At 37.1% G+C, this 26458-nt stretch overlaps 1 protein-coding gene across 1 annotated transcript in view; it reads right to left on the bottom strand.

Moving 5' to 3' along the window:
* Pde7b (phosphodiesterase 7B) overlaps positions 1 to 11666 on the bottom strand; it is a 297370-nt gene extending 285704 nt beyond the window's left edge. The window contains exon 1 of the mRNA XM_047557470.1: positions 11549 to 11666. Within this exon, the coding sequence (XP_047413426.1) occupies positions 11549 to 11569 (21 nt within the window). The 5' untranslated portion in view covers positions 11570 to 11666. The remainder of the gene's footprint in view (positions 1 to 11548) is intronic.
* Positions 11667 to 26458: the final 14792 nt, after the last annotated feature.

Consider the following 26458-nt stretch of genomic DNA (forward strand, 5'->3'; position numbering starts at 1 on the left):
TAAATTCTATCTGAAAAAAACCTACATTTCATTCAACCTCATTTCATCTATCCATCTATTTATCTATCTACCTACCTACCTACCCCCCACACACACACACTCACACACACATACACACATATACAATGGTCAGTGCTCCATCAAAAATAACCAAGATAAAAGTCAAGACAATTTGACCCAACCAGCAGACATAGATACAGACACTGAAGAAATCCAACTAAAACAAACTTTAAAATCATATAGAGAATATGTTCCATAATATAATAGACAAGATTGAAAATTTTGACAGTGACTCAGAAACTACAAAGACAAAAGGCTTAGAAATTCTTGAACTGAATTAAGACATCATTTAATGGGTAAAGTAACCTATAGTTGAAGAAAGAATTAGGAAAATGAAATAGTGGTTGAAAGAAAGTATCCAAAATGAAGAACAAAGAGATCATAGGCAAACAATGGAGGTAGGTAGATTCAAAACTTGAACATTCACATGATTGGAGTCCCATAAGAAAGGTAAGAGAGATCCGAGTGCAGTGGCACACCTCAGCTATTTGGGCGACAGAAGCAGGAGTATCACAATTTTGAGATCAGCCTGGGTAATTTAGCAAGACCCTATCTCAAAATACAAAATAAGGAAGGTGGGCTAAGAATATAGTTCAGTTGTAGAGTGTAGCACAGCACACATGAGGCTGTGGCTTCAGTCCGCAATATAAGAAGAAAGAGGAGGAGGAGAAGGGGAAGGGGGAGGGGGAAAGGGGAGGGGGAAGGAGAAGGGAGGGGGAAGGGAAGAAAGCAAGAGAAAATGGAACAGAAGTGATAATAAAAGAGACAACTAATAGGAATTTTCCAAAATTGTTAAAAGATATCAAGATACAATTTAAGAAACCATAAAGATTTCAAATTGGGATAAATGCAAAGAATCATATCTGATTCAATCATGGCAAACCTATAAGAAGTAAAAAATGAAAACAAATATTACAAGTAGTCAGAGGAAAAGTCAGATTACTTTTAAAAAAAATTATTAGCTGATTTGCTCTCAGAAACAATGAAAGTAATAAAACAATGTAAAAATATCTTAAATTTTATATGTGTATGTGGAGCAGGGGGAGGATTACCAACCTAGAATTTTAGTCCCAGGAAAGGTACCCTTCAGATATCAAGTTTACATAAAGTCATTTCAGACAAAGACAAGAAACTCAACTCAAGTTAAATCATTACTAAGGAAAATTCTATACAGGATCTCAGAGATAGAGGAAGGAATGAAAATATATATGATTGTATAAATCATAATGAAATTATTATTGAAAGACTAAATTATATAAAATTAAATACCTAATAGACATATAATTCAGGATGGGTACAAAGGTAGTTAAGGCATTCCAAGTTCTCATACTTCCCACAAAGGGATAAAAGTCCTACTTTGATTAGGTTATAGATGCATCCTGTGCTTCAGAACTAATTAGTAAAGTAGTATAAATGAATGTAAAAATAACAAGTTAATGGGAAGAGGACAATGCAATGACAAAAACTCTTCATCCCAAGGAAGTAAAGCAAGGAGAGAAAAAAGGTGGAGCAGGAAAGACAAATAGACAGTATAGAGTAAGTAAGCATGTCTGAACTCAAGTGAATGGAATCACTAATTACATTAAACATAAAAGTTCTACCTACGCCACTAAAATAATAGACTGAATGATAAAACAAAATGTACTTATCTCCTTGTAGAGAGACACATCTAAAACAAAAACATAGAAAATAAAAAAAGTAAAAGAATGGAAGGATAAGCCATGTAAACACATAGAAAAATTTTTAAATAGATTTTTACTATGAAAGTAGAAGTGAACGCAAAATAATTGAAGGAATGTTTTATCATGATAAAATTTCTATTCACTAGGAAGTTACGACAATTCTAAATTTATATTGGCAAGGAATGTCTAAAATGGCAACAAATTCAGCTAGAATATATTGTTGGGAGAATTTAACAAAGATTTTAATTATTAGATGGGTATACTATGGTCATGAATTGAAAAGTCAGGAAAGACATATGTCTTCCCTAATTGTTCTATATCCCAACAGTGTTCTGGTTTTTCAAGGGAGAATCTTAAGTTAATTCTCAAATGTATGTGGAAATGTAGAGAACAGAGAAGGACCAAAACAATCCTGAAGAATAAATTGGGAAATTTTAGCAATGGAATTAAATATTTGTAACACATAATAATCAAAGTTGTTAAAAATAATTTAAAAATTCCTGTAAACTAATATACAAAATGATATCATCTGATATCTGGGAACAAAGATATTTCCATGATTAATAAGAATGTAAAAAGGTACTTAAACTTAGTTAGTTCATTAATAATCAGGAAAAGCCTCCACAACGCACCAGTCAGAAATGCTAATGCATAGGATTGTGAAGAAGTAGAGCAACTAAAAATATACTATTGCTGAGAATATAAATTTCTTTAACCATTTTAAGAAATTTTGAATATTCTACTAATGTTGAACATAAACATTCCCTGTGCCCCAGTGACTTTATTCCTAGGTCTATGCTCAACAGAAATATATGGACACAGGCACCAAAAGACAGGTACACAAATACCTGGGCAAGCATTATTTATTATTAAAAACTGAACACAATTATAATGTTTTCCACAACAGAACGGACAAATAAGTGTTGTATATTCAGATAATTAAACATCATGAAACAATGAAAATGAAAAAAATACAATTATATGCAACAACCGAGTCATGATATAATGTTGAATGAAAGAATGGAGGAAATATGATGGAATTTCTGAGATGTTGCTGATGTAAATAAAACAACCTATTTCTTGACTTGATTCAGTTGCACAGAGTTTCACTTACAACAAGTGACTCACACCGTGGGTTTATATGTTCAGTTAAATTTCCAGTTACATGTGCAATTATTTAGTACAGAAGATAAAAACTTAAAAAGAAAAAAAGTGTCTTAGTTTGTGTTCTAATTTTACAAAAAAAGTACCTGAGACTCAGTAATTTATAAAGAAATGAAATGTTTTTGTACAGTTCTGGAGACTGGGCAGTCCCAAACCATTGTTCCAGTATCCAGAGGGATACTTCACAGCATGGCAGAAGGTGAAAGGGAGAGAGCAAGCCAACATTGGAGACTGGGTGAGAGCAGGTCCCCTTCATAACAACCCACTCTCGGGATGACTAACCCTAACCCCACATGATAATGACACTAATCTATTATGAGAGTTCTACTCACCATGAACCAAATACCTCCCCCAGACCCCACCTCCCAACATGACTACATTGGGAATCAAGCTTCCAGCATAGGAATTCTGGGGGACAAACCTGTAGCAAAACTGTATGTTTTTTAAATGTTTAGCACAGTCATCAACAGTATATGCAAAATAATTATAATGCCATGAAATATTTTTTAAAACTCGTAAGCCAATAGTACCAACTGATACACTCACATGCTTACTCTCTTCCATACTCCATTCTAAGCACTTTCAAAATAAAATGCATTCCATCTCCTCAACAATCTTATGAGGCCAATATTATAAACACCTTCATCTCATAAATAAGAAGAGCGAGAGATCAAGTAACTTGCACGTAGTCACAGAGCTAGACAGCAAACCAAGTGGAATGATGCCAAGTTGTGCACTGCTTACTGTAATGCTGTTCTGCATCTCGGGGCAGAACTTCTGAAGTTCAGAGTGTCAGATTCGTCCCTCGCGAATGCATTTAAAACAAAGTAATGTTGTTCCTTTGTATATCTTAACCTCCTGTATATAAATATATATGCTTTAACAGTTTTGAAGCAGATGTTGTTATGCTTTGTAGAAATATTTTTTTAAAATGTTTTCTAACTCATGATTAGAATAATTAAAGATGAATTTTAAATGTACACAAACAGTTGCAAATTGTCACCAAAAAGCTGAGATTGAACCCCAACTCTGTAATTTTTCTGTGCCTCAATTTCCTTCCCTCTAAAATGGGCATAACTCACCCTACTTGACAGCAATGATATGAGAACTAAGTGACATAGCATTTGTGTTGTGAATGGAGAAGTATCTGGAAAGCCAGAAATGCAGAACTTAAAGGTACTTTGCTTTAAATTTACATTTTAGAGTGTTGAAAGTCAAATGTGTTAAATAACTTGCCACAAGTCACATTCTTAGCATCTGGAACTTGAACACAGGACTTTAGGTTACAAGTTCAATGCTCCTTGAAAAAAATGTTTGGTCCTCGTTTTTCCTGCTTTTCCTTGTCTCCTTCTACATAAAAGAAGCAATCTGAATTTTTAAAAGTTATATATGCAACCATTTAATTCAATAAATATATTCATTTGGCTTTAAAGATTTACATTAGAGGGGACAATATATCTTGGTACACTGTTCTCCAATTCACTGTTTTGTTTGTTTTGACCTGAATATTACATATAAAACTTTTATACTCATTTTATCTTTTAAGTTTGAGGAGGGACTTGTCCTCAATCTCCTGCTCATGCACTCATGCATGGACACTTGGGGGCCATGTATTCAGTGAAAGAAAAAGCAGTGCTTATCAAGTATTTCGTTTATAAGCCATTGAAATATTTTTTTCTTATAATGACATTTTAGTAATTAAAACAGATCTATACAGAAATGTTAGAATGTTAACTGTGGCTATCAAAAGTTGCTATCACACACATTCCTGTTTGATGTTTAACCCTTTTGCTTTATTTTAACTTGAAAGATTATTCTTGACTCCAGTGCAATAATAAAGGTCTAGAGAAACAGGAAATAAAAATTACTATGTATTTTAAATGACTAATGCATTTTCCAAATCATACTAAAAACTAAATGGAAATTGGGTTTTCATTTTATTGAAAAGCAAGAACACTAGTCTTAAAGATATGGAATTACACTATATTTCTATCACATAGAAAACAACTTTTTCTTTTTAGATTTAATGACCTTTTTCTAAATTGAGGCATTCTTTAGACCTCCATATTACTGTGGCATCTCCTTTCACAAGAATGCTTTCTACACTTTTGTGAATGACTGAGTCCTTTCATCTGGCTGAACACAGCTGGCAAGTGGCATAATGAGAAAGGGAAATGAAGGCCCTTTTTTTCTTTTTAACTCCTGGAAAACTCAGAAATATATAAATCATATTCAAACTAGAGCAGTATTAGTTGCTTGGGTAACTGCACAACCTGTACATCTTAATGTAAATAGTGTTTTCTGTTTTGTGAAGAACCGATATTATAGTATAATTCTATTTAAGTAGTCTCTATGGTATGTGGCTTCTCTAAACACTATTTGGGAAGAATATTTAATTATTTTATTTTATTTTATAGTTTTGCATGTTTAATTAATTTGAAAAATTTTAGATACCGATCGAGTCTAAAAAAGAAAATTTAGTGGTAATGTCCAAACCAGTAAAATGTATGTATTCCGTTTATGAAGGAAGATCTTAAACAGTCGGGCATACAATAGGCCAAGAAGTTTTTTTAGACATCTATCCAAGCCAGGAGGAACTTTGAGTTTGACCAAGTCCCTCATTTCATACTTGAGGAAAGTGGTGCCAGAGGACAGACCGGCCCAGTCACTCATGCAGGAGCAATGGGCTTTCCATCTTCTCATGTGCAGGACTCCTGCTTCCAGAACATTCTTTCTCCCTAACAATATCAAAGGCACATGGGAGCAATTCAAATTCTTCAAGGAAGAAACTAACGAAGGAATCTAAATGCAAAATAGGTCTCTCCCTTTAATCCTCTTTTATCTCAACTTAAAATATGACACAATAACAAATTATGATAAATTATTTCCACTGTAAATGCAATAAATCTATTATGGGAAAAGTTGAACAATTCTGAAGTCTATGTATGTAAAGCTTAAGTCTTGCTCCTATCCTGTACTCCAAAGGTATTCACTGTTACATTTTAATTTGAATTTCCAGAAATTTTCTATAGTGTACATGAATGTGCATATATATTTATGTAAATGTTAAGGTAGAATTTTTTCCACTTAATGATTCTGAAAAGTCATTCTAGATTGTTTGCGTGTATATTTGCCACATTAAAAAAATAGCTATATGACATTCTATTGCCTTGATTTAAAATAATGTATTCAGAAATTCAACTGTTGTTAACATCACATAGTTTCTGATATCTAATATTATAAAAAATACAAAAATAGATAATTACATATGTTTGTAACTAAGATTTTCAAGGGTCAAAATGGTAGATTCCCCATATCTACCCTGGGCATATGGAAACACACTGCTCACATCAGTTTGGGGACCAGATAGACCCCCATGTCATACCAGGAGAAAAGAAGAAGGTTCTTCCAGTTCAAGACTCTTAAATAATCTTCAGTATATTCAAGTTATGTATAAAATCCATTTTTGAACAGAAGCCTTTTTTTGTGTATATCTGAAGCAGGTAATGATGATTTTCATCTTGTAGAAAGAATTTTTATATGTTTCTTATTTATATATTAATTATGACAAGAGAACACAAAAGATATTAATCAGCAAAAATCTGAGCATGAATTTAAATTTAAAAACTTTAGGCTAATTCACAAATCACTAGAAAGGAAAAATTAAAATACTTGAAATTTTACACAGGTAAATCCATCAAAACCTTGTTATCATTATTTTTTTTCATCTGTCCGCTACAGATGAGGGAGGAGGAAGAGGAGAAGAAAGAAGAGGAGGAAGAGAAGGAGGAGGAAGAAGAGGTAGGGAGGCAAAGAGGAAGTGAGGGAGGAAGGAAGAAAGGAAAGGAGGGAAAGAGGAAGGGAAGGAAGGAAGGCAGGAAGGAACTTTAAATGAACTTCACATGGCACATTGACTTCAGCTATTATTTTTGTACTTCTAGACTGTATGCAAATCAATGTAGACAGTATTCATGATAGGACTTATATTTTTTAAAATATTGAGGTACTTACATAATAAAAACAAGGTACATATTGCTGAATAGATTTTTTGGTGTGTTGTGTCACATTGTTAGGTTTATCTGAAATAATAAAACCTGCTTCCTATTGGCCAGGTTGAGTTGTTAACCCACACTCAGAGGAGACGTCAGACAGAAGGCCACATAGAATTTACCAGAGTCTGGATTAGAGTAACCTAACTACATCAGGTCCACCACTAGATGAGGCAGCAACCCTGTCCCCATGGGGGCAAGGTCTCAGAGCTGATACTCAATGGACAACCAACTCACCAAATTTTTTTCTTTTCCTCTGGCAAAACTTTAGCTTTCTTTAACATCCTATTTTTGGGGGCTGGGGATTGAACTCAGGGGCACTCGACCATTAAGTTATATCCTCAGCCCTATTTTGTATTTTATTTAGAAACAGGGTCTCACTGAGTTGCTTAGTGCCTCACTTTTGCTGAGGCTGGCTTTAAACTCGTGATCCTCCTGCCTCAGCCTCCTGAGCTGCTGGGATTAGAGGCGTGCATCACCATACACGGTTAACATCCTATTTTTTAAGAACACCATTACGAATATGAATTCAAAAGAGTAACAATGTCTTCAACTGATCATAATAAAGATTGTCACTTAGTTATTAACACATTTCCAGTTATTCTCTAAAGAAGTTAGAATTGGAGTTGACGAGATAATAACTGAAGTAATATAGAAAATCTAGGACATGATTGACATTTAGGAAAAAGATGTTTGTCTCCTAACACTGAAGCCCCCAGCTGCAGTGAACACAAAGCACATCTATGGGTCTTAAGAAGGGCTACCACCATGGAAAAGCCTCAACCTCACAGGAGAGAAATAGGGCAGGGAGGTCACCGTCCCCGGGCAGTCACAGTCCTGCTAGGGAGAAATTCTTCAAACCCATGGCCTTGTTTTGTTTTTTTCTTTGGCAGTGGGACCATCTTAGAGACAAATTATGTAAATTTAGATAACTGAGTTATGGCAAACTATAAAAAGAAGTGGTATAAATAAGGAATGGAAAGATGAAAGTATAAAAACAAATGCAGGATCAAGGATTCAATATTAATCTTCTCAGAATTTGGGAAGACAGAGGCATCCAACAGGCCTGTTTTAGACAATCTCTGGAAGTTTTGAACCACCACTAGACACTTCCAGATACCACATTGCACCAGTGTTCAAGCCCATCTCTGCTGTGAACCTTCCTCATTTACGTCAAATGTCTGCTGGAATCCCAGCTGCATAGTCTTCACTTATTTGTGAACGTGTTTTTGAAGAGGGGAATCATTGCTTGCCTATCTTTATGTTCACGTCACCTCTGCAAACATGGCTCTTGACATGCTGAAAGCACGTAGCAGTGTTTTATGAATTAAAGTTTGACATTTAGATTTGCACAAAATGGAGTAAAGAGAAACCTCAGGTTCAGAATAAGGATACTACAAAAAGTTTGACCTGAAAGGATTTTAGAAATAACCCAATATAATCAATTTCTTTTACAGGTGAGGAAACTAAAGCAAGGAATAAGTGGGTAACTTAGATCACCCCGCTATTTGGAGACTGAATGAGGATATGGACCTTTATCGTCTATCTCTGTCCACGTCCCTGTCTGCTCACTTCCTGGGATCACTAAATGCAAATTAAATCATTTAGATACCCAAATGATTTGGGGGGGGAGTAGAAAAGTATAAATTCCTTGATTATACACTAGAACTGAGACACATTTCCCTTTCTCTGTTCAAGTTTCTAACAATGCCTGACACATAATAAGAATTTATTCAATTTGGTTTTCTGCATCTCTTTTTCCTTTCTTTTCCTCAAATCTTCATATTAACCACATTAAAGACTGCTACAGTACCAAGTAGGCACCCTCTCATGAATCAAAGCCAGGATGTTGACAGAGACACTGAGGATGCTTATAGAAGCCAAAGGTACTGACCCCAAGGTGCCTTTTGTGTGGATGATGGGACAATGTCCCTGAATGTGTTCTTAGGGCAAGTGGGGATGCCACCATGGGGAGGTATTAATAGGGATGGTCTCACCTCTGTGTGAGGGACCAGGTAAACTTCCAAATGCCAAATTCCTTCTTCCTTAGCCAGATGTGCCTGCCAGAGGAGACTCCCACTTGTCCATAGACTTCTTGGGGGGCACATGAGCTGAATCCTTAAGATGGTAATTTTTATCCTTGGACAAAATTTTCTGTGCCTAGAAGGTTCTTTATAAATTATATCCCTCGGTACTGTGAGATGAACCACTTAGAATACCTGTTAGCTTCTATACTTAGTTGTTCCCAAGTCTATTCTGATCCTTAAATTTGACACTTGTCTTTAATATAACGAAGTCCTTTTAGTCATGCTAGGGATTAGTTTACTGCTTAATAAATTCCTTCCAACTCTTCGTTCTGTGAGTCAACAAGCAGTTTCCCCTGTGCTTCGAGCCTGGCTAACAACAAATTAGACTTTGGAAGAACAACTACCAGGCAGAGATGTTTTCCAGGTTGTACCTTTTGAGGAAAACCTGGTCATTTTACTTTTGCATTTAAGATATTCTTTTGGCTGAAAATAGCACTAGTCAATGTTTGGAATACCCTCCTGTTTATCGTTGACAGTTGATTTCCAGATGATATTTTAGTCTGGACTAACACTGAAAACATTTTCCAAAGATAGTTTAAAATGCCATGTTTGAAACTTATTTAAATAACTTGCCATGTATGCTGGGTAGTAAATTTTCAGCAAACATTTTAACTAGGTTTATGTCAAGCACCAAGGGTAGCTTTGAGCTGAACACTGGGTTGGGCATTAAAAGATGTATTGGTATAATTATTTTCCTTAAGCTCAGGTTTCCTAACACATTTTGGATTTTTCCACCTTTTTCTAAGTAACGATTTGAAAAAGAGTTTCTCCAAGCTAATTTGCTGAAATAGTCACCACTGATTTTGTCACATGTCATTCAACTGAGTTAGTACGCTCTGAAATCAGACAGCTTAGTGCCAGGTAAAAATTCTTATAAATAAGATACCAATTTTGGAGTTGCAACTAGTTAACTTTGGGTTTCTACTTGAGACACAAAGCGACTTCATTTTATTAGAGAAAATGTCAATCAAGATGTAACTACTGACACCCATCTTTGTTTCACCAGCCAGAAATAAAAGATAAAGCAGAGGAAATGGAGGAGCTGCAGTTAGGCATTTGCAACACACAAAGTCCTTGTTTTCCCACTAGGCGCTGCAGAAAGGCAATTGTCCATTCACAGCACATCCTCTGCATTTCAGAGCTAATATTTTTGCAGTCCTTAACTTGGTACATTACAGTTTTATGCTGTTAATTTTGTTAACCCCTTGAAATGCACTTTGTGTTTGATGCCTTGCTTAACAGTACTGCTAACATGACCCAGTTGTACTCATTTCTGGTTCTCAATGTTGAGAATAGAAACTTTAAGAAAATCATGTAAGAACATTTGGAACAAGGTAATGGTTTCAAATGATCCTGTCTTATTTGCTAGAGCCTAACTTTGAGAGGGATAATAAGGAAATCCATGTTAACACTCTATTGCCTGAATTACTTTTACAAAAATTGACTCTGTGGATAGGATTGATTTTTAGCAGGGGTCCCCTCCAACACAGAATAATGTACCATTGGAAACAACACGAGCCCTTGTTTAGTTGCTTTCCTGCAACATTTAACATGTTTACTGTATATGAATGCATATACATGCATATACGTGCGTATATTTGTTTACCTCCTGGTGCAAAGAGCTTTACTCTATCATTGCAATGGTCGCTTTGGCCAGAGCACATGAAGAACGGACTTTTTAGTCGATTAATTAGTCCCTAGGCTCGGTCACTTAAGTCCCTAATTAAATATCTGACTCTGCTTTCAACTGTTGTAGGAAAAGATAATTAGCAAAATTTGCAGTGATAATAAAGTTTTATTTTCCTTTATAAATAGTAAGATGTAAATCACTAGCCATATAACTCAGTGCCTACTGCAGTCTCCTGTTGACTTCTAAATTCAAAACATTCTTTACAAAATGCAACAAGGCGATAAAGTGAATTTTCCCTCAAGAATTCATTTTTCAGACACCTTCTATCGATTTTTCTACCTCCAATTTTGCTACCAGCTGCTTCCTCTTTTCCTGTTAATTTCTTCATCTTGAAATCTGCTATCAACCAGCATGACAAACTCAAGAAAAAACTGATTTTCTTTCCTGTTTCTATAACGGCTCACCAAATGCTTTCCCAACATTTTCCTACCCTGTCCCACTGAAAATTGAAAAAAAAAAAAAAATCCAACTCTAAGATTTATGTTGAAGAAGAAATATTGCATTCATTAAAAAAGAAAAAAGAAAAGCTCTCCTCAGTTGGGTCTCAAAGTGCAGTGGAAATGCCGGAGTCTCATTACACTGATTGGAATGAAACCTTCTTGCCCTCAAACAGTTAATTCAGGGTAGGTGATAATGTTTAGTCAGTTAGCCTAGAAAAAGGAAGGAAATTCAAAAGCTGGTTGCTGTAGGAACAATCACAGACAAAATATATTTTTATATATGTACAGGTTCATTTTAAATAAAAATCCTGCCATCTCTCTGTGCCTCTGTTCTCTCAGGAAAAATGAGCTTGCCGCTTAAATTTGTTGTACATACCTCAACCATTAAACAAGACATTTAACCATAGTGGCAGTTCTGTGACCTTTGAATGCCGTGAAATCTCTGAGCGGTGCCGCTTGTTCATGAAGACTTGTGCTGCAGAATCCAGCAACTTCATCCAGGATTAGGAATATAATTAAGTGAAAAAAAAAAAAAAAAAAAAGAAAAAAAAAAAGAAACACGAAAGCACACAGAGAGATCGGGAGAGAAGGAAGGTAGAAAGAGAGGCTCTCTGGGTGAGGACACCACTTTTCTCCCAGACAAGTGCTGCAGTGCCCAGACCGACCGACTGGCCTGGTGAGCAGGCAGCCGGCCTGTGAGGCTGGGAGGTGCTGTCAGTTGCCACAGGCAAGGAAAAGCAGAGACCAATCGGCTTCGAGGCTGGCAGCTTACTGGAGTGGAGCCTTTTCTGTTTATGTTTCCTCATTTCAAGAGTGACGTCAAAGGGTTTAGTTTTTCCTCTGCATGTGCTATTAATTTTAAAGTACTGTACTATGGGAAGAATGTGTGTGTGCCTGTGATCAGCCAGGGTGCCCTGCTCTCGGGAGAACCCAAGGAACATTTTCTATAATCAGGAAGAAATTTTAAAACTTTAAAAATACCTTGTGGTTAGGTGTATTAAAAAAAATGAAACAAAGAACCCTGAGCTGAATAAAATAGCAAGATTTACATTTTTTCCATGTGTGAGCGTGTGTGCATATGCCCACTTCCCAGCTGTTGCTTACTTTTGAACTAATCCATTTCTAACCTAACCTCAAAATGAGTTACTAATTAATCCTGATAGCCACGGATGCAGAATTGTGCCAGTGAGCTTGTGGACCATATTATGTGCAGAGAAAAGTCCAACTTATGTAGCAATTGCTGCTGATGCAGGTCCCTGCTTCTCCCTCCTTCCTGCATCTTCTGGGGTGAAACCTCAAGATTATTCACGTTTGGGGAGATCCCTCCTGCAAACCCCACAGGAGTCTTTCAAGAAGCAGAGCACGGTGAGGCCACACGGGCATGCCTGGGGTATCTGCACGTCCGCTCCCAAAGTGTGTGAAAGTACAGTTATTTAGGGATACTTCCTCTACCAGGGGCCCCAGCTTATTCCTGTGTTTTTCTTCCCACTCTGGAAAATCTCTGTGGTGGCCATCTGTTGCTACTGCCACCCCCAGATCCTCCCCTGTCCCCACCCCCAACCCCCTGAATCCTACTAACAGAAGCACTTTTTTCTTCTGGGAACTTCCCTCCTCTATCTATGAACTACACAGCCTTCCCCATCAGCCTCACCCCAAGAACAGAACTATGAGGGGGCTCGTGATCCATGCTGGCCAATCAGATGTCTCCATGGCTCTAGTCACAGAAAATGTTCTAAGGGTAGGCAGAGCATTCAGGAAGTCCCGGGTCCTTTTTCAGATACTCACACTGACTCTTTAAGAAAGAAGGTATTTGTAACTCAGATTCTACGTGTTAGGGTTAAGCAACCCTGTGGTTTTCGGGGTTCCTCTGTGATGTTGATGATACAGCAGTGAACAGACATGGTATTTTCTTCCATGGAGTTTCCATTTTGAGAAGTGGGAAGAGAGGCAATAAAAGAAAGTAAATATGTAATGTCAGGTGGTAATAAGGGTTTTGAAATAAAGTAAGATAGGGGCCAGAACGGTGGGTGCACACACATGTGTGTGTACGTGTGGTGTGTGTGTGTGTGTGTGTGTGGTGTGTGTGTATGTGTGGTGTTTGCTGTTTTAGGTATGATGATCAGGAAGAACTCTGATGAAGCAACTTTGGGAAGATGCCAAGTAAAGGTAAGACACAGGTTATATGTCTCTGCACAGCAGGTAGAGGAAGCCTGCCAAGGATCCAAGGCAGGTGATTGCTCAAGGACAGTAAAGTTCAAGGGACAGGAGGGAAATTGGGTAACTAGAGGAGAATGAGTGCGTCTTGGACAGGATCAAGAAGTGTCTCAGAGACGACAGAGAGGATTTGGGCTGTATTCTAGGATAGGAAACCCATGGGAGTGTTTCAAGCTGAGGAATACTCATGATCCGACATATATTCTAGAGGAGTTTCTCTCTCCTCAGTGTGGGAAACAGGCATCTGGGGAGGAAGGGTAGAAGCAGTGAGACCACTATGGGGCCATTGTAGTAGGTAGGTGAGAGACCATGGACTGGGATCAGAGCATGGTGGAAGGTGAGAGGGCCAGATTCTAGAAGCCTGTGTGTGTGTTTGCAGATAGAATTGGCAGGATTCGAAGACATGAGGTATGAAAAAGAGGAATCAAAAATCATTCCCAAGTTCCTGTTTGAGCAAGTCAGAAGAGAATTGCCATTTACTGACATTGGGTAAACTGCTCAAGAAACCTGGCTTTGATGTGAAATAGTGATTCTGGAGCTTTATTCAACAGAAATGAACAGTTATTAATTATCTGCTTTGTCCTAGGCACTGAGCCAGATGCTGGAAATAAAGCAGTGAACACACACACACACACACACACACACACACACACACAATTCCTTGCCTTCATGAGACTTAGATTCTTCTGAATGGAGAAAGAACATATCAATAAATGTAAAATTTACACAGGATATTGGATAGCAGTAACCTGTGGAGAAAAAAATAAGATAGGAAAGGACAGATAGGGGCATGTGATCTTCCAGTGTATATCCAGGGAGGATGTCCCTTGAAAGGTGATATTTGAGCACATATTTGAACTTGATGAGAGAAGAATGGAAGAAGATCATTAGAGGCAGGGAAACATTGAGTGTAAGGCCCCTGAGAAGTAAGTTAACTGGTAAATAGGAAATGGCAATGGGTCCAGAAGGGGCAGGTCATACAGGACTTTCCAAGTCATTTTAAGGACTTCCTCCTTTCCTCTAAATGAAATGAGACTTTAAGCAGTGAAATGATATAATCAGACTGAATTTAAAAAAAATTTTATTTAGTTATTGATGGATCTTTATTTTATTTATTTATTTATGTGTGGTACTGATAATCGAACCCAGTACCTCGTGCATGCTAGGCAAGCACTCTACCACTAGGTCACAACCCCTGCCCAATCAGACCGAATTTTAAAATGATGTCTCTGACAGTTGTGTGGAGATCAAGGTAGGAGAGGGGGATCTAGTAAAGGGCTATTGTAATAATAGCCAGAGATCACGATTGTATCAACCAGGATACTTTTGTTGGAGGTGACTAGAAACCATCCACTTCTGGTATTATTTTGGTGTTAGAGACAATAAGATTTGTTTACTGGATGCTACATAGAAGGGAGGGTTATTAGTGAGAAGAACCAATAACTTCTCCAGGTGGAAGAACAATCCTGGCGTTGCCTGAAATACAGTGAGAAAAGCAGATTTTGTGGGGAAGATAAAGAATTTGATGTTGAATATGCTAACTTTGCCTATAAGACATCTGCATAGAGAGGTTGTTTATAGGCAGTGGCATATAAAAGCCTGAAGTTCAGGGACACTTTTAGGCAGTACTTATAAATTTGTAAGTCACTGTCAATGCATGGTATCTAAAGCTGAGACTAGATGAGATTAGCAAGGGAATGAATGCAGATGGGAAAGCAGCAGGCAGCCCACCATTAAGTCATCAGGAATATGAGGAAGAATCAGCAAGGGAGACTGAGGAGTCTCCAGGAGGTCCCAGAAAAACCAAGAGAGGTTGGTATCTTGGAAGGCTAATTGATTATTTCAATGATCATCCTTGTAAAGTGAAAGCTGATGAAGACTGAGAATTAGCCCTTGAATTCAGAATCATTCCTACCTTTGAAAAAGCAGATTGAGTGCTGTAGAAAAGGTGAAAGATGGACAGAGAATGGAAGAATTGAGGACAGAAAGAGTAGATCATTCTTTGAAGGTGTTTCTCCCCAAAGATAGCAGAGGAATGGGGCAGTAATCTGAAGAGAGAGTAGAGGCAAGGAACCATTTTTAACATGGGAGAAATATCTGAAGTTTTTATATGATGAAAGAGATCCACTTGAGAGAAATAATTGGTGATGAAGGAGAGAGGGAACGTGCTGAAGCAAAAAGGGGATATGTGATAGGAGGAATAGCCCTTTAAATATGTCCACAACATTCTGATCCCTGGAGCCTGGTAACATGTTACATTACATAGCAAAAGGGACTTTGCAGACATAATGGAAGTTATGAATCTTTTTTTGTGTGTGTGGTGCTGGGGATTGAACCCCGGGTCTTGTGCTTGCGAGGCAAGCACTCTACCAACTGAGCTACATCCCCAGTCCCAAAGTTATGAATCTTAAAGTAGGGAGATTTTTCCTGTATTATCTTCGTGTGCAATCTAGTTATAGGAGCCCTTAAAAGGACAGGATTTTTTTTCTCAATGGAGGGAGAAAAAAGATGCAGTAGAAAAATCAGAGAAATCCTAAGTGAGAATCCAACACCACTAGCTGAGTCATAGAGTCATGAATAAGGACCACGCAGATAGATGTCTTCCGGAGCTCAGGATGGCTCTCCAACTGACAACCAGCAAGAAAATGTGCATCTGGGTCCTATGACTCCAAGGAACTGGATTCCACCAACAACCCAAATAAGTTTGGAAATAGATTCTTCTCCAGAACCTCCAGAAAGGAGCACAGCACTGCTAATACCTTGCTTTCAGTCCTGTAGTCAAATCCACCTAGAGAACCATGGCCTAGTAAATTTTGTGATGTTTCAGCAGTGATGTAAAACTAGAATGGAGTTATTGGCTTTGGAAAGGAGCAACTATGTCTCATTCATAGAGCAGAGGAGGCAGAGTAAAAAATGTAGGTGCTAGCAGGTGACATTGGTGATGTAAGTCTGTGAACATTCTCTGTGACTTCTAATTTCCTAATAAAATAGGAATTAAGAATACTGGCTAAGAGGGAAGATAGGAGAGGTGGAGGGGGTTTGATGAGAAATGTTGTAAGATAGTCATTCAGAATAAAGAACCAGAATTACCAGAGATGATGGTCAAGAGGACTAGGACCTATTCAAGTTGAAGCATCATGAATTAAGGTGATATTCCATAGCAAGGTACCTTTACAGTATCTACACATCACCTGGAAGTATCACATAGGGAGTTTACATATGATTCTAGAGCCATGGATAGACAAAATGGCAGTGAAAGCCATGAGAGGTCATGAGGTCACTTAGGCAATAAGAGTAGACTCACCAGATAAACTCTGAGATTCTCCAATGTTTAGATACTTCAGAGTTGAGGCAGCTCCAGCAAGGGGGACCACGAAGGAGTAGCTGTGAAGTTATATGAGATGAACAACCAAGGAAATGGTCTCAGACATCAGGTTCCAAGAGTAAGTGAATGGATCATACTGAATCTCCTCCCTACCTAAATTTATTTGTTAAAGTCCTTACCTTCAGTGTGACTGTATTTGGAAATAGGGCTTTTAAGAAGCAAGTTAAATGAGGTTATAATGTTGGGGCCTTAATCTGATAAAGATGATGCCCTTATAAGAAAGGAAAGAGACTCCAGAGCTCATTGTCCCTGCTATGTGAGGACACAGACAGAATGCCACTATCTGTAAACCAGGAAAACAGACCCTCACCACACACAAACCCTGAGAGTACCTTGATCTTAGACTTCCAATCTCCATAACTATGAGAAAATAAACTTCTGTTGCTTAAGGTATCCAGTCTATGACATTTTCTTATGGCAAGTCAAGAAAAATAATACATTCAGTTATGCTAGTCAATGAATTTTCTTTTTGGCCTGAGGTTATTTAAGTTTGGTTTTTCCTGTTACTTATAATTGGAAAAGTTCTAACAAATCCACTATGTGTGCCCATGTTCCTAGAGGTGACTATCAACTCCCTTCTTCTTGACATAAATACTTTACCACTTGCAGCTTAAGAAAACTCTATGTCCATATACATCTGTGTCTATGTGTATATCTAACTCCACTAAATGAAGTAATATCAATCTACGACTACTAAGTTTAAGACACTAAATGGTCTACAGAGGCATCATTATTAAATGCCAACTTTGGAGTATTATTTGGATCGCAGCATTTAAAATGACCACACTTTCTGCAATGTATTAGTTATAAAAATAATCTGAAAAAAGTGGCCTTATTTCAAATCTCTTCATTTCCTTTCTTAATCCCCTTCTTAAATAGCCCATAACACATGACTCATAGAAATGACCAGTCATCATTTTCTTTCCTTTATAATTCAATAATTTTCTCTTTTAAAAAATTAAAGAAAATAATTTGCATCTTTAGGATAAGAAATTTCTCAGCCACCTTACAGCTGTTAAATTCATTCAAGGAAAAGTTACTGAATTCATTAATAGGCAATCTGGTATATACTTAGCATATTATTGGAGTTATAAAGATCAATAGGATGTGATCTCTACTTTTAAAAGTCATTTGCTTGGCAGGGAGTATAATAGGCATTTTGATAATAGTGGTAAAAGCAAAGGTGCAAGGTCTCTAAATGAAGAAGTACAATGGAAACTCAGGGAAAGGGGAGATTACTTCCACCTGGGGGAAGAGAGGAAGACTGTAATATGTAGAAGACTTTGCTTATCTTTAACCAAAAAGTACATGTTATAGTAAGGGACTGGCCAGTAGTTCAGAATGATAAGAGTAGGGCATATGGGAAAGGACTGGTATATTGTGTCTCCATGTGGCAGTTTAGTGAACATGATAGTTAAATTTGGAATTTGAACTGTGCTCATTAGGAAATGAGAGTTTATTGAAGCTTTGCAAGTAGGGTGTTGAAATAGCATTACTGTATTTCTGTGAGGAAAATGGGCTAGTGATGAATAAAGACAAATATGATTATAACACAAGGGGCTTAGTAGGTGTGAGAGGGGAAATCCAGGGTGATTTGGGAATATATAGGAGAGAAATCAAAATATCAGATGTTGAGCTTCAGAAATGCTTCTCCTTGAAGACGCGTCATCTGAGGTGAAGTCTAGAGGATGCATTGGAAGAACTCTGGTATGAAGAGGAATACCTGGGATGAGTAGGAAGTATTCTGCTGGAAAGAGAGGAACTAGGAATGCAAGAGTTTCACGCTGAGACAACAGCGCTTACACAGGAACATAGGTGAAGATGAATATGGTTCACTCCAGGGACCAAAGCAAGTTCAGTTTGGGTGGAGCGACAGAAAATGAAGACAGGATGGATCTTTTCAATCTATTAAGGAAATACAACTTTGTTCTGAAAGAAATGTACAGATATTTAAGAGTTTTAAGCAGAAGAGCAAGCTCAAATGTATATATTGAAATGTCACTTTGGATTTGTGGGGGACTGGGGAGCCTGGAGGCAGATCAGAAGGGAAGATATGGTGTCTCTGATGGGGGTGGTGGTAATGTTGTCATGGAGGCATGAGAAGACTTAAGAATTATTTAGAAAACATTAGCAATCAGATTTGGTGATGAGTTGGAGTTGAAAAATGAGGGGTTTACTAGGAATCAGTAGGAATAAGGGATGAGAAAGACACCAGTTTCAGGCATATCAAATGTGCCACTTATTGGGTTAGGTATGACAGAAAAGAGAAGCTCAGCTCTGCAGTTAATATCAAAGTGGAGTTTCATATGTTTTTATAAACCTCAGAAGGAAAACATGGGCTAGAATAGTTTCAAGTAGCATCAGGTTAATGAATTAAGTCATATGAGCTCAGGAAGTATGCTTCCAGTCAGGAGAGAGGAAGTTTGGGGGAGAACCAAAACAAGTACCATGGTTTATACAATGGTGGAGAAACTATTTACAGTGACAATGTAAGAGGAAGAAAGGAAAAATGTAGTACCACAGATGCTGAGGAAAACGGTGTCTTCAAATGTAAAATATAGTCAATGATGTTAAATCTGCTGAGAAGGAAATAGAAGGATACCTAACATAACTTTTTTGTTTGTTTGTTTGTTTTTTTTTTTTTTTTTTACAATTTGACCTCTGTAAAATTTATTTTTTTTGAAGGAATGAGTTTTTAAATTTTTTTTTAATTTTTACAGACTGCATTATGATTCATTGTACACAAATGGGGTACATCTTTTCATTTCTATGGTTGTGCACGATGTAGCTTTTAACTAGAATACTGCAGTATTAGTGCATATGAATCAATAGAAAAAAAATCAATGTAACAGAAAAAAAGTCATGAAGTAATTAAAATTTAGTGAATGATAAAAGCACTATTGAAGGTGAGTGGAGAAGGAAGGAACTACTTGGTAAATGATGTTTAGACAAGGCTAGTCATTTGCAAGATGAAACATTGAAACGATTTAGACTTATACTCATTCCAAAATCCATGATATAAATGTAAATTACACTTAGATAAAGATTTAAATATGAAAAACCAAATCTAGGAAATTGTCAGAAAATATCTGGTGGTGGATACAAATGATCTCCAAGTAGGGAAGACCAACCTTAAAATATAGGATACACAAGCAAAGTCTACAAAGAAAATTGGCAAAAGTAATTTACATCACAAATCAAGTCTTCTGAAATGACAAAGACATTCTAAACAAAGTTAATAGCCAACGGGAAGATTGGAAGATATTTCAGCTTGAATAAAATAATTCAAATGTATTGCTATACATTAATATATCTATCTCCATTGGGTTTATTTTTATTTATTTATTTATTTTAGTCAAGGAAAATTTTAATTATAACCTAAAAACAGAAGGATTCTGGCAGATATGGATTGTCATTAGACTGCATTTGTTATAGCATCCATTGGGTTCATAAGCCTGAGAAAGCCTGGCCGTAACAAATATGGATGAGAATACAGAGCAAAGGGAACTACCAGTTGGGAGAGGAAATGCCAGTTTCAGAATTCAGACTTTGTAAGATTTTTGAAAGATAATACTGCCAGGATTCCAAAACAGAATGCCCTCGCTCAGTAGGGTATAGAGCAGCTTGCATCCTCTCTCTGGGACTCCTGTCCTTGTCCACTGCCCCTTAACTCAACTGGTCCTGAACCTGACCCTTGGGCGACACCACCCTTCCAACTCTCTCCAACAACTCACCATTTCTGTCAGTTGATGGTGTATTTTACAGCAGTTTCTCTTTCCCTTTTCACCTGTCTTGCCAATAGGTACCTTCTTTCCTGTTGACAAAAGGCTAATGATATGGTAAGAGCACTTCTTACTCCTTTGAGAAATAGAATTGACACTTATTGACAGGAAAGTTATTGGTAGCATAAGATAAGTGACATTTACAATTATTTTGTGTGTGACTACTTCAAGTTGTAACTTAAGAGCAACAATCACCAAATGCATTAAGAATGAATTACTTAAGGTTTGATAAAAGAGAATACTCAGCTCTTCCACTGGATTTTTCTCTTATGCATTTTAAATGCCTTTCATTTCAAATTATTTTCTCTTTTCCTTCATCTCAACTCTACCCCTTAAAGCTTATCACCAAACATTCTCCATCAAGGAGAGTTTATAAATCACAATTTAGCTCCAGTTACCATCTCTCCCTTGTGCTGTTGGCTGCCCCTCAGCCCTGTAGGCATCAGGAGCCTTCCTCTGCTGCCCTGAACTCCTGGTGTCCACCGACTTGTGAGCGTGCTTCTTGTAGCCGCCCATTGGCAACATTTTCCAACCTAGTCTTTCACCTATTTCTTTCTGGGTTTCTTTTCCATTCCTTTACTCTCTGCTGTCCAAGGTAGGAGCTGTTATCATGTCATCAACAGATCTTTAGAAAGTGTCTTTTTCTTGTCTGATAATCTAATCTACACCAAAGTTTTTATAGGAGATGAAAAAAGAAACAGGTTGTGTCATGACTCCTATGGCTATTTTCAAATTGGAATTTTCTAAAGATATCCTGTGCTATGAGCTTGAATTTTGATCCTTACCATAAGAAAACTCATATATTGAGTCCTAACCTCCTGCACTTTAGAATGTGACTGTATGTATTTAGAGATAGGGCTCGTAAAGAGGTAATTAAGGTAAACTGAGGTCCTTTGGTTGGGCCCTAATCCAATACAACTTGTGTCCTTATAAGAAAAGATTCAGACACAAACACACATAGAGGAAACATTACTTGAAAATCTAGGGAGAACACAGCCATTTGCAAACTAGGAAAAAAACCTCAGAAGAAACCAACTCTGTCACTGTGGTCTTGAATTTCTAACTTCCAGAATTGTGAGGAAATAACTTTCTGTAGTTTAAGCCACTCCATCTGGGGTATTTTGTTGTGATGGCACACTAATTCGCACCAGAACATAAATCTTAAGTCAAAGATTTTAGGGGAAATTGCTTCTTCAGAGAACAAGAAGTAAAGGGTCTTGTATACTGAATGGCTGGTGTGTTTCTTGTCATTATAACAATGTATATTTTTCTTTCCAGTTCAATTTTTATGTTGCCTAAAATTTTATTTCCTACAATGTAGAAATTATAATTTAAAAGTCTAAATTTATTAAAAGTCGGTTAGTGGTTAATTATGTTCTTTACAAGGTTAGATTGGGATTCCTCCAAACAGCAATTGCCCTCTGTGCGTTTAAAATAGAGATTCTATTTATACAGGATTTCTTTTTATGTATTTTCTGAAATGCTTGAGTTTTTAGCTCTTATAAAATTGATCAACATTAAGAAGAGTATCAATGAAGAAGTTCAAATTCATATTAAAATTTAGAGTTGATTATTAACTGCACAGGATTCCCTAAAACAGTAAGAAGCATGAGAGCATTTAAAACCTGAATTCCATCTCACAGAGTTCAGCTCACATGTTATTTTTTAGGAGTCTTCTAGTGAGTAGCAAAATACTTCACCAATATTTTCAGAAGGAATATACATAACTTTCTTAAGAATTCAATAATAGACCACAATTAGGGTGGGAGCTTTATGAGATCAGTTGATCAAATCTAAATAGCTGTGCAATGTGTTCCCAGTATCTAGCAGAGTACCCAACACTTAGTAGCCATCAGTATGTAGCCGTCTAATACTGAATTAATGAGCCAATGGGACTGGTGGAGAGAGAAGGTATATGCAACTCAGAGCAAAATAGGCCCTCTACCAACATACTCAGTAACCCAGTAATTCAACTGTGCTGGGAGTCCAGATTATGTGAACCCAGAGGAAAGAAATTACACACTTTATGAATAATCAATAAAGTTTTACTTTGCAGGAGGACAAAGATCTGATGGGTACGAACAGTAGAATAGATATTCTCCCAGCATTAAAGTAGAAATATAAGAGACTGTGTTTCAGGGAGGTTTGCTAGTAGTAGGAAACTCCTCTTTTATATTTCTTTTAGGAATTTTGGAAGAACAACAAAAATACATGTAGAATTGGTATAGAATGGGTGTCGACAGTAAAATGAGAAACAGATTGGTCTAAGCAAACTGAACCCTTATATACAATTTTCCCTTAGTTTCTGGACTTAGGAGAGTCAGTTTGTTCATAAGACGTCTCTCATCTCAAAGTCACGAAATGGTTTTAACTAATCATTTAAGAAACAGATTGATGGGACTGGGGATGTAGCTAACTGTAGAGAACTTGCCTAGCATACACAGGTATTTTCACATCTACATCACAGTGTGTCAACCTTGAACCTTATTGGAGAGAGGGATGAGTGTGAATCTTCCATGTTGACTGCAACCAACATGTTTTAAAAAATTAAAAAAAAAAACACATTTCAGTCAAATTGTGTTAAATGAATCAGACACAAATCTCATTTTGCAACTTAAAAACCATTATAATTGTGTATACATACAGAATTTTCAATACCTAGTATACACTGACATCTTATTTATCGAGGCAGACGTTTGTCAATTGGAAAATGTTCTTGGTTCTCAGACTAAAGAATAATTAGGAGCATGTTTCAGCAAAAGATTGAAAACAATGCATTTTTCTCTAGACTTGTCAGTTTTTTTCCTCCATTAACTCCCATGCCTGTCTTGTCATGAAACAAGCCAAAACCACATTTCCCATGCTGTGTGATCTCTAATCGACACTGACCTTGGCACCATCTCCATACTTTCTGGTGATGAAAAAAATACTCATATTACGTACTTGGACTGACCAACAACTAAGTAGCAGGGGCCAGTGAGCAATGAACTACTTTCATTTTTATATTTTTTATTCTATTTTTTATACTTTAAGAAACTATGAAATCGATCCAAATTTATCATTCCCTAAGTTCAATTTGAACAATATTAAGTTTTTAATAATTATTTCATTTTTTATCATTTTTTTAAACACACAGGTTTATTCCCCAAGGTTATCCCAGAACCCTCTGACCCAATTCCATTGACAGTTGAGAAAGTGAAGTTCTTTTCAACTGGCGTCTCTAGAATTCACCCTTGAGTTCAGGCAGAAGAGCAGCACTGTGCATTCCCATCATCCCTAAGGGAGTGTTTCTCCTGACTCGCAAAAATCACCATGAACCTCCCCATCCTGGTCATGATCTATGTCGACTTCCTGAATCAACTTCCTGAATAGGTTCTTGTTTCCAGATTGTTTCCCACTCTCTCTTCTTCCAAACACACTCTTTTCTTTCAGCGATGGCAGCTCTTTAAACCCCCATTAAACGAACATGCTGTCAAATCTGTGCTTCTCTCAGTTGTTTCCCTTTCTCCTCAGCTTTGCCTTATTTCTGATCACCAGCCTGCAAGGTTGTTACCATCTCATTATTTAATTTCTGGAATCCCTTACTTTCTTGTTTATCACCCAATTACTAAAAAGGAAAAAAAAAATTCTTAGGAAAATTTCCTCTTCTCTTTGACAACCTTTGCTTTTTACCAAAGCAGGGGTTAAAAGGTAAATTTGTGACAGGAAGGTTTTCTCATATTTTCTTAGGTAATATTATAGCTTTCAGAAAAACCAGAATACCAAAGACTCCTACATGGAAATAGATGATCCCATAGCCATCGTCATTTGTCATATATTTCCTATTCTTCTTTATACCAGTCATGGTTCCCTGTACATGACAGGTGCTCAATTAATTATTCAATACTTTTCTCAAACACTGTTCCTCTGCTAATCCTTAAGGCAGCATCAGATCAGATAGATAGCCTTTTGTATCTGCAGACAATATGTAACCTCAACATGCACTGCACTCGTCTCCATGGATACCAAATTTCTGTGAATGGTGCTTAGAGCGAAAAAAATCTATGGGTGGGGGAGCGTGAAGCTGAATTTTGCTTTCTTTTGGTTCAGGTTCTTCTCTTCTTGACCCTTATTTCTCTTACATTTCCTGCCCCAGACCCCCTTATTGCAAGAACCCCCTTACTGCAATCTCTGCACATTTGGTGCAGATGAAAACCCTTGCCTTAGGATCTCAGGACATAATGCTCGTGCCTTGGTGACTGCTCTGAGAACATCAAACCATGAAAATTGAACTGGCTATAGGAAAAAGGAAAGTAAAAACCTAAATCTCTTTTTAGCAAATTCTACCTAGGGATCCTACCTGGAGAAGCTCAGAAACCCAGGATTCAATGAGAACAGCAATGGAGGGTGGGTTCCTAAAGAAGTTTTGCCTTTTTGGAAAGTTTAATCCAAATGGTAATGCTTAACAGAGCAACAAAATTGTCAAACTTTCTCATTTTCAGTTGGAAAAGGATTAACTTAGTAAATCCCTGTTGACCACATTGTGTGGTTTAAAGCTCTAGTGGATTGTTACTTTTGCCATTAGGAAAAACAAAAGGCATATTTATTACTACAGTAAAAGGGGATATATTTGCATGATGTAAACAGAAGCCTGAGTAGGAAGTAAAACGATTTTAATGCAGTCTGCTTTGCAGGTGAAATCTCAAAATCATCTCCATTAACAAAAAGAATTCTTGACAATTTTAAAAACATTGAGAATCATCATCCTGCTTAGTGTTTCATTTCTTCGTTGGCTCTGTGTGTGTTATTTTAACAACTAAAAGCAACAGACACACTAAAGTCAATTTCTGATACATTTTCAATCTTGATTATTTGCTTATTCTCAACCTAAGAAGGGAAAAAAGATCCCAGATCACTGAGTAAGGGATCAAATAGGAAGACACTATGCCATGAAACTAAGAGGCAGGAGCAAGAAGCTAAACCTAAAGATGGCAAGGAGAGTATCCTCAGAGGCCACTGGGGTAGCTGGTGATTCCAACCTTCAAAGTGGGTAAAGGCTATTCCCCAGCCCCTCTAGTCCCAGAGTAAAGGCAGTTGAGACTTTCTAGCAGGACTCAAACGATCGTACCAGCAGCCTGTTGGGGATTCATTCTAGATTGTAGTAGGGCCAGGGACAGAGTCCAATACCAACAACCACCTCCATTGTTATGCTTTCTTCTTTTCTTTGACTAAAATACATGTTAAATTTGGACTCTAAGGATTTTTCCCCATTAAAAAGAAATCATGTCCATATTATAAAATCATGTTAACAACAGTGACAGATAACCACAGGTAAGAATGGCTAAAAATGTCTCTGCAGACAGTTGTCAGAATTCAAGCTCCCTCCCAAATTGTCCAGGTAGCAATAAAGTGTTTCAGAGAATATTCCTGCTTCTGTCATTCTCTCTGACATTCTGAAGCAAATCTAATGAGCTTTTCTTCTGAGTTAGGCACAAATAAAACTCCAAGTGTTTCTTGTTCAGTGGAAAGTTAGTATCAGATAGGTCCTTATAAGAGATAAAGGTTTTGTTCCTGATCCAAAATTTAAAGCAGGAAAAGGCTTTCTTAAAAGGTAGCAACAGTATACTAGAAAAAAAAATGAAGCGATCAGTCTGTCTAAGCATATTCTGACTTAAATATTAATACACCCAGTAGGTATAAGGGAACATGATGTTACCACAATGATAGGAACACTCATTGAAAAGGAAGAGTTTATGAATTGGATAATATCTACTAATTATATCCTGGAAAATGCCTGTCAACTCAGACAAGAACAGATCAAAGAAACACTCAGAAAAATAGACTGAGATAAACAGCAAAATATTATTTACTTCCATGAAAACTTTACGGTATATTCTTCAAACCAAAGGAGAACTTAATGTTGCTT

Source organism: Sciurus carolinensis, chromosome 7 (genome assembly GCF_902686445.1).
Source record: "Sciurus carolinensis chromosome 7, mSciCar1.2, whole genome shotgun sequence".
In the NCBI taxonomy this organism is placed as follows: domain Eukaryota; kingdom Metazoa; phylum Chordata; class Mammalia; order Rodentia; family Sciuridae; genus Sciurus; species Sciurus carolinensis.